Below are 9,529 nucleotides of genomic sequence, written 5' to 3'. Positions count from 1 at the left end.
TCTTTTTTGAATCGAACGGACGAGAGGCCGCATCATTTAAAATGTCTTCTTGGGGAAGGTTAATACTTCTTGGAAGAACGATGAAACAAACGATAATAAATCAGTTCAATTCTAGAGAGAATGTGATTCTATTTCTAAACTCTCTGAACATTCAGTTAAAATACTATACATAGGTCTGAAAAAAAGCTCCACACAAACATACAGCAGAAGAAGCGTTATCTATGTTTGTCGAAGCTAATTTCACAAGACAGCAGTACGAAATCATTCGTCAGTCGAATAAATCATTGTACACCTGCAGCAGCTACCCCAATGAAGAGGCTTTCTCTGTGTCTGAAGTTCTAATGGAAGTACGCATACAAGATCTGCTAAACCACACAGCAGAGAGGCTATGTAAATAACTAGGCCCAGTTTTTACGCGATTGAGTGATGAAGAAAAAGGTTCCTTGCAGTTATTAACTAAATGGGGATGTGACGAGTCTCAACAGAGACAATACAAACAGAAGTTTGAAGAAGACGATAGTAACGATGGAAATATTTTTCAAAGTTCATTAGTTCCAATTCGACTAATGAGTAATGTAGGGGAACAGAACAAGTTGGTGTGGCAAAATACAACACCGTCTTCCCTTAGGTATTGCCGTCCAATTTGAATAAGATTCACGAAAGAAACCACGACCACCACAAAGGAAGAAATGTCGTATATCAACGAGCAAATAAATAATCTCCACAGCACTAGTGTAACAACAGATAGTGAGTCGTCTGTTACGATAAAGCATATATTGCTTTCAAGCATGGTTGATGGCAAAGTTTGTAACTCGGCAATGAGAATTACATCGACAATGCGCTGTTTCATTTGTGGGAAGACGTCCAAAAAAATTAATAACCTAGAAGAGTCATCACCATCAAACCCTGAGTCACTAAAATTTGGACTTTCCTTATTGCATGCTAGAATACGAATCTTTGAATCTTTACTACACCTCTCATATAAGCTTCCTGTCGGAAAATGGCAAATAAAAGAACGCAGAGAGAAAGAAATGATACAGCGCAGAAAACATGAGATTCAAAAAGCGTGCAAATAAGAAATGGGCCTTCTGGTTGACATTGCAAAAGCTGGATACGGAAATACAAATGATGGAAACACATCACGACGGTTTTTTGAGGATCCGGAAAAATCAGCTGCGGTAACCGGTTTTAACTTCGAACTAATTCGCCGACATGGGGTAATTTTGGAAACATTAACCAGTGGTTTACGCATAGTTGCACAGAAATTTCAAAACTATTCTATGGAAACCGCAAAGCAATATGTACACTTGTATGATTGGCGTCCAATGACTCCCACCCTTCACAAGATTCTAGTGCATGGAGCTGAAGATATTAATCATGCCTTGTTGCCAATCGGAAAACTACCCGAAGAAGCTGCCAAGGCAAGAAACAAACATTTTCGAAGTTACAGGCAAAACTTTTCGAGGTATAATAACCCTTTTTTATTTTAGAAATCTAGAAATGTAATTTTAACCACTTTATATTGTTGTAGGAATTTTTCAAGAACTCAATGCAACAGAGATGTTCTCAACAGGCTCCTTCTCACCTCAGACTCATTGATTATTAGATCCCGACAACGACCAAAAAATAAAAGGGAAAGGTTATTCAAAAAATGCTTTATCGATGTTGGCCCACAATCAGTTTGTAACAGAAGATGACGACAAAAGCGAGAATGATTCAGAATAGTTTCTTTCTAGAATAAAGCGCAGGCGGCCTCAGTTCGGTAGCATCAACCAGAGTAGAAGCATACTTTTTATAGCGCAAGAGCGATGCTGTAAATCAACCTCATGCATTGAATTTTCCTGGATCCGAAAACCCGAACTGTCCTTGCCGGAATGGGAATTATCCTTGCCGGTTAGGAAATCCAGAACAAGAGTAATAACATTCTCGTCTCTTGCTGGGCAGAGCAAATCCAGGGAGTTATATGATACCACAGCAAGCTGCCTGGATCCGTTGCAAACTATACACGCCATGCACACAAATTAATGAAATCGATCTGCGCTACCCGCAGTTCGCAAATTCGATTGACGGCACGGGCCACTACAAGAAGGTGTGGTTGTCGATGTACTTCTACCTCGATGCCGACACCGAAACTGATTGCTGCTGAACAAACAAGAACGATAGTAGTCGAAAGAAGAATAAGCCTTCTTCAATACAAATTCCCAAACGATTGGAAAATTCTTGAACCATGTAAACAAAAGTTAGTTGGAAACAAGTGTTGTGCAGGTTGGTTGTTGTAAAATGGGATGTTCGTGGAGTTGAAAAAAATCTACTTAATACTAGAACATTGAACGTTTCATCTTTTAACACAGTTACCACCAGCTTAAATTGTTCGAATCAGTTATTTTTCGTCTACATTCGAACCTTCCCGTCAGGAAGACTACAGCTGGAAAGTAGAATGCGACTTTGCGACCTGTGCCTGTGCCTAAGCGCAACTTTTAGGTGTTTATGCACGTTCCGTCAAACAACTGGAAGGATCATTTTTGGAGTGACAAATAGGAATAAGGAGTTCGCCTGGCCGCAGTTAATAATCCAAGAAATGGATATCAAATGTAGGCATATTTTTTGATTGAAGGGGAATGAAAAAGACTCTACAATCGTGCAACCGTACAATCAACAAACGACTTACAATTCAACAAATTTCTTTTCACTTAAATCATCTCATGACAATGCACTTGGAGCACAATGGAAGCTGAGATGCGCAACAGAACCTTAGCAAAATGCAGTCGTTATAGCTAAGTGCAGAAAACAACATAACAGAATGCAAGAGGACATCTCCAATCTGGCACATTTGCTGCGCAACTATAACATTGTCCCAGTTTTTTTAATTATTAAAAATTCTAAAATAAGTAAGCTGCTTTGCACTAAGGCTTCCGTGAACGCATGAAGCAGTACTAAAGATAATTATGAACACAGTACCTGTTTTATCCGGATTCTCACCAACAATCGTGACAGGCTTTTTTAGATTTTTTCGTCAATATGTTAGCGACCTAAAATATACGAAGCACAAGAAATTAATACATAATAATACAATATTCCAAAGGACCAAACACAAGAAAATAGATATAAATAGAATAAATGTATCAGAGTGCATGAGAACCGACAACAAAGAACTCCAACTGCCTTTTTCCCCTATACACTAAGGAGAAATGGCAGCAAGCTTACCTTTCAACAATCTTCATGTATGTAGGATGCTCATTGATATTAGGAGCAAAACTTACCTCATATTCTTCTCATATTTGATGTACGATCCTTCTCTTGCAATGGTTAGCTCAACCATTGAGGCAGTTGAAGGTGGTCCACAAAGACCAATCGAAGATGCATCAGTGTTCCGTGATAATGCAGGTTTCACACCGTTCATTGGAAACTCGACCGGCGTAATCGTTGTCGACGATGGTACATATGAGCAAATTTTCTCCATTCCGTCACTATTTTCCGATACTGATCCACCCTTCGGAATGCTATCTGATGTAGTCCCAACAGAGCTCTTAGATGCTAATGTGGAACTATTCGGCGATGATACACCACCTTGTTGTTCACTGGAACTCAACAGTCGTGGCACCACAGGGGATTCGGGCAGTATCCGTGCTGAAGCCGATGATGATACACCCTCCGTTACAATCGTTCCACTCAGGTACCTTTTCTGCTGGAGCGCCAGCCCCAGCAACAGCACCAGCATCCGATATTCCGGGAGTCATTCAAGTGATAGAATGTTCGTTATTGGTTAGCACAGCAGTAGGTTTTTCCACATTCCTGTCAAGGCCTTCTCTTCTATTAACGTTATTAGCTGCTGGTGCTGTACTTGGTGAAGCAATTGACTCATCATTCCCTGCACCTGTAATCGGTGCCGGCGAAGCATTGGGATTTGCGCTGCTCTAAATTCTGGCAATACCAGGGCTTTTTCAGTAGCAGTAATGGTTCCGGCGCTGCTACTGCTGCAAAATTGGTTATTGCTGGTACTGTTGACGGCGGTACGATCACGGCCTACAGTTTTTTGTTGTTGTTAGTCTACACATGGATATAAAAGTAATAGTGAAAAGCCTTATTCGCTGATAAACCACTACAAAGGGATTATGGAATTCATACCTTGTCATAACACCAGTAGTCATTGCATCCACTAATGATTGCGTTTGCTGCTGGTTGGATTTTTGAGGGCTCCTAAAGCTTCTCGTTCGCTGCCGGGATTTCCTTAACAATTGTTTGTAATTTTCCCCGGAAAAACTCCCGCAAACTCGCTTTTTCGCCAGATGTCCACACATTCAGATTCAATCGCTCCTTGAAATAGAAATTAATTTAAAGAAAAAAAAGTTAATGTTAGTTTAACATATACAATTCAATTAAGCGTAAAATAATCGAGCATGCAACAGCAACATAGAAATTGCAATGTAACTTACCTTCAAAGTAGGTCACATTGCATTCGCACTTGCCTCATTCATTCTACAGCAAAACCCATAGACTTCTAAGGACACACCTGTTACAGCATATGCATTTCCTTAAAACACTCGATCCACCAATTACTACACACTTTCACCCTTGCTCAGCCTTGTAAACTTATTTCTAATACACTCTTTTTAGAACATTTAATCGCCCCTATGGATTAAACTAAACACAATCACACTTATGCTAGTAATGCTATATGAGACACTTTAATTTCCAGGCCATCACTGATCCCATCCAAATTGATCACACGGGCATAAGTATTTCACTAGTACTGCGCAGTTTAAATGAAATCAAAGTGCGCATTGCTTTTGATTTCTCCGAAATAGCGAAAGGAACAAACGTTTTCAACGCCCTTCGCGAATTCCACCGGGAGTTCCACTAATTGCAAATGGCGCAGCCCAACACGTACGAACACGTTTGAACACGTTTGAACACGTTTTTCTTCCGCTTTTAATAATACTCTGGACATACTTACCAATTACGCACAACTTTCCATCATTAGTCGGTGGTTCCAGGCGGTCTGGATGAAAAGTTCTGGACAAAAAACTTACGACAAAAAGCCAAACCCGTGCGGTTCTTCACGATCAAACAGAAAATTTTCTTTTGCATTTCTCAGTTGAACGGAAATGAGAACGCACTTGACAGCCGACAAACCCAAAGCTGTCAATAGCGGTCAAATCAAACCGGAGTGCGATGTCATGAATTAACAATTTTGACAGTTATGAAGCCTGTTTGGTTTTCATCGGAGATGTTGTTATCCCTTTGAGAAATACGAAATCCTTAAAAACACTTTAAAAAATGTAGGAATCATTTAAGCCAGCAAAAGCGATACTTTATCCGATAAAATCATTGCAAATTTCCGGATTTCCTTCGTATCACCAAACGCTTTCTGTCGATTTGGTAAACATGTATCTGACAGCCACTGAACCAATCCAGAGAAATCCAATATGGCGGAGAGCAAAGTGCTATGATTTCAGCTGTTTAGTCAATGCACTTTGTTTGAAAGGAAAAATCGCATGGGGCGGTCGTGCGGCATCTTGCGAGATCGGAAGTGAAGAAAAGGCTGGCAAAATGTACATATTCCAAGTTATTTGATAATTGCTCGCTCCTCCGCTGTAAAAGGCGCGTAAATCCAACCTCCAGCCACCGGGTGCGCTTCAATTCGGCAGAAGTGTGTTGTGCAGTGCCGGGAATTTGAGCCCCAAATCCCCCCGAAATTAATTTGTGGCGGCGTAGAAAGAGCGGGAGCGCCGAAAAGTAATGGTCCCTGCGTAGCTGCATCAGGAAGATAATATAACGCCGTTCTCTCGTAACAGGGCGAAATTGTTGCGAATATCGTTCCGAGGGCGGAAAGAAAGTGTAGACAATTTTGCACCTCCCTCGCTGATTCGGCTCAGATCAGCTAGTCACGAGTTTGCCAAATCTCCCAAAGCCACAGCCACATATGATGGATGCGATCGGAACGGAAGAACGGAAGGTTTACCGCTTGGTGCTGACGGGAGGTGAGTCGAAGGAGCAAAAAGTATTTCGCGGAGCGGTTAAATTTAGCATTTTCATTAAGCTGCCGTTGCTTCTGGTTGCCTGCGAGCACATGCTTCTGTGTTTACTCGGATGCTTAGCTTGGCGGTACATCATCATTGGTTAAGAACATGTGCTTCTCTTGGCTTGGCTATCGCAAAGATTAGCTCGAGAATCGCTCAATGATGCAACCGAGGCCCAGTGGCTCTATTCCGCCTTGCAGCAGCCGCTTTGTGCACTTCATTCAAGGTTAAGGTCGCAAGTCCTCGGCTCAGAGCACAACTCGCCGACATTGCACGTGTTTGTATCATTCTTATCGCTCCCCTTCGCTCTCTGAACGCCCACAGTGTGTGGTCAATAGTTAATTATATTAGGATACACGCTAAAACCCAGTCCAGCGCAAGTGTGTCTGTCGTCACGTGTTTGCGTGCTAATATTTTCGATTTTCCTCTTTTTTTCTTATCGTTACAAATAGGTCCGTGTGGAGGGAAAACGACCGGCCAATCGAGATTGTGCACATTTTTCGAGAACCTGGGATGGAAGGTGAGTTATTTGTGTTTTGTACGGTTTCTTGTTCTATTTGTATCCTTGTGTATACAAATATTCAACCGTAACCCTCCTCTAAAGACGTTATCGTTTGATCCTTTCTTACGTTACCCATCCATTATTTTGTTGTTAATTAAATGAAGGCTTGTAAAATGTTGATCTGTTTATTGAATTCATAGGAATAGTAGTTTATTTATTACATTACACGCATTACTTTTGTAATAAGATTGTTCATGTGTTGAATTTACGAAAAAATAGTGTTGCTCATATTCTATGCGTAGTTTCGTCTAACATCAAAATTGCAATGCAAATACTAGCAGATTGGCACTAAGAAAGAAGATTTTTTTATATTCATGTAATCGTAAGCATTTCATGCACTAATATGATATGGTTAAGAATTTATTTTAGCATGTAGTCCATCATCCCTTTGGCAATCTCATACACGTATATCAAAGGATCAAATAGTTTCTTCTATAGACCGGCTTTGTTCCATTTCTTTTTTAATTTTTGCAGGTTTTTCGCGTGCCTGAAACGGCCACAATTCTTCTCAGGTACGGCATTGAAATATAGGCTCTTTAAGTGAATCTTTTTCTGCAGCCTTCCAACATTCAATTGCGATGGTGATACAATAGCGTTGAATCCTCTGGAAACTCACTTTAACTTTTAGGCTGTTTTCTCTGATAGCCGTTAAATGATGAAACTTTTGGATTGGTTTAAAACGCTTGCTTCACTATCGTATTGTATTGGTAGCGGTTATTGAAATGTTTGCTATAGAAATCCTATGGATTCACCACATCAACTGATAGACTGATGACGACTTTTGGTTTAATTGATCTATTGATAATGCTCATCTCATGTTCTCGTTTTACAGCGGAGGTATCAAGTTCGCAGATTTAGTGGCCGATGAAGGTAAGCAGTGGTTACGCCTTTTATTTGATACGTTGCTGCTTTCTAACAATGGCGATGGCTATCAGCTCAGAACAAGTTCATACCAACAAAAGAATGAACCACAAACGAATTGCTGAAAGGAACGATGGAAAATGGCATTTAGAGCAATCCCCGGATGACTAATTTTCCCCGTTTTTTTTAAAATGATGTTTCATCGATAAAACAGAACTGTTTTTCTTTTGGATTTTGGTTCAACAGTCTTAATCCAGACCAGACTCATTTTGTCCATGCCAACAAAAGTAAATGGATATCATAACTCCACTGAAAATCCATAAAAAGTTTTCGCTGAAAAAACTTCTACCATTACCACCCGGGATCCAAGTAATCATGTCACGATTATGATTGATCGATAGATGCTTCCATTCCCCGGTAAACTTCGTTATGATACGCGCAATTAAATCGTGCCTGATTGTGCTCACTGCCGCTTTCGCATCGCCTAATGTCAACATGAAATATGAGAATAAACAAACCAACAACGCTATCAACAGATCCATAATGAATACCCACTAAAGAAGATAATTGTTTCACATCAGATCGAAGTAACAAAAAGGCGCGCGAAAACACGGAACCTGTCTTTAAAGATGGCATCCCCGAGCATAGTGTTATAGATATTAACAAAATTACAACCTGTGCCAGGTGTATGGCTGCTGCCGTTGGAAAAGTTGGTGATGGTGAGTTGAAGAAGGTTTTAAATGTGGTGCGAAAACAAAACTCATGTCACGCTACTCACGGACACACCTACCTACCATCGAGGAGGATCCATTGCTGTGCTTGAACGAAAGCCCTCGCTATCAGCTGCCATGGCTTATCTCCGTTCCATTCAGCTGCATTGTCTTTGTAACCGTCTCAATAGCCAAAACGCCAGAATATGTAATTTCTCGTGCCTTGCAAACAGATGTTCTACTAACCATAACTAAAATCAAACGATTCTAGTGAAACCTTCCAGGAAAGCTTGTAACCACATTCTCGCATAATAACTGTTGCAAAAATAATGGTACAATCACACGATACTAGCATGCTTTAATGCTCCATCAGCAGACCAACTGCTTTAATGTCAATATTCTAGGTTGCTTTAATGTATTTAGCGTATTCGATACCTTGGGTATATTTCCAAGATTCTGAAACTCGCTAAAAAGCGGTATACAAACGCGCTATCTTATTGGTCAATATTCTACGATGCTACCAAGAACATTGACATAGAATATTGCGCGTGTGTATGCTTCTAAAGCGTTTTCTTGGGGATGTATGTAATTGATGGTTTCCTTCAAACGGGGTCAACAAGCACGTGTTGCTTATCGATGACGCGCAATACATGTCCCCCATAGCGAATTGAATTGATTTAGTCACAGCGTCAGGCGAGAATAAATCTTTTGCAGTATTATGATTCTGACCGCCGAGCGTCGGCACCAATCAATTGTCAATTCACCTTGCCAACGCGAATCATGAATTACTCACGTTATTGCTATCAGAATGAGAGTGAATGCTCTCTACACATCACGTGTGGATGTGTCCACAGCTGTTAAACAATAGACAGTGAAGGGAATGTAGGTTTGTTAACAGCTGTGTAATCGTCTCGAAACGGCCTTTGATACCGACCAATGAGGGCTCGTATGTATGATGAGCGGCACTCTGTCGTGTATTCGCATGTTTATCAAACAACTGGCTAAAAGACGCCTTGACTTGAAAAACAATTTACTACTACACAATTCTAAGCTGATGATCATGCGACGCTTATATTTCATCTAAACGAGTTTTATGTACTTTCTTTTCGGTGTTACAGTCTCATTGCTCATGCTACTTTACAACACAGGCATATCACAAATCACAAATGGCATTTGATAACCAATTCTTTAGCGCTAATGGATCAATTTTTCGAATTTACATAGTGATTAAAGAATTCACAAAAAGCCACTTAAGATTACGACTGATTCCTAAAGTGGTGTAATTTGGCATCGTTAAAGGGTTGGTAATAACTAAGTTGATCATGTTGTGCCCATTGTAATCTTGTGGCTGGCTCTGTCACGAACGAGAATTTCTA

General features: G+C 40.5%; 2 protein-coding genes across 4 annotated transcripts in view; one reads left to right on the top strand and one right to left on the bottom strand.

The window, feature by feature from the left end:
• Positions 1–2,313: 2,313 nt before the first annotated feature.
• LOC126579075 (uncharacterized) lies at positions 2,314–3,980 on the bottom strand. The gene is made up of 2 exons (XM_050242332.1): positions 3,261–3,980; positions 2,314–3,029 (listed from the first exon to the last, which is right to left on the bottom strand). The coding sequence occupies exons 1-2, from the start codon at positions 3,716–3,718 to the stop codon at positions 3,014–3,016; spliced, it is 474 nt and encodes a 157-aa protein (XP_050098289.1). The 5' UTR covers positions 3,719–3,980; the 3' UTR covers positions 2,314–3,013.
• Positions 3,981–5,491: 1,511 nt separating this feature from the next.
• The window catches only part of LOC126579068 (TRPL translocation defect protein 14), a 9,176-nt gene continuing 5,138 nt past the window's right edge, over positions 5,492–9,529 (top strand). Inside the window, exons 1-6 of one of the 3 annotated variants that reach the window (XM_050242323.1) lie at positions 5,492–5,736; positions 5,796–5,981; positions 6,473–6,540; positions 7,057–7,094; positions 7,415–7,452; positions 8,025–8,162. In XM_050242323.1, the coding sequence (XP_050098280.1) occupies positions 5,924–5,981; positions 6,473–6,540; positions 7,057–7,094; positions 7,415–7,452; positions 8,025–8,162 (340 nt within the window). In that variant the 5' untranslated portion in view covers positions 5,492–5,736; positions 5,796–5,923. Of the gene's footprint in view, positions 5,982–6,472; positions 6,541–7,056; positions 7,095–7,414; positions 7,453–8,024; positions 8,163–9,529 lie in introns of all 3 variants that reach the window. The other 2 variants (XM_050242324.1, XM_050242325.1) reach the window with 2 other exon arrangements.

This window comes from Anopheles aquasalis, chromosome 3 (assembly GCF_943734665.1).
Source record: "Anopheles aquasalis chromosome 3, idAnoAquaMG_Q_19, whole genome shotgun sequence".
Lineage (NCBI taxonomy): Eukaryota > Metazoa > Arthropoda > Insecta > Diptera > Culicidae > Anopheles > Anopheles aquasalis.
This window is presented reverse-complemented; position numbering and strand designations above follow the sequence as displayed.

Excerpts from the sequence above, each read along its gene's own strand:
- LOC126579075 (XM_050242332.1), bottom strand. The coding sequence starts at position 3,718 with ATGCTGGTGCTGTTGCTGGGGCTGGCGCTCCAGCAGAAAAGGTACCTG.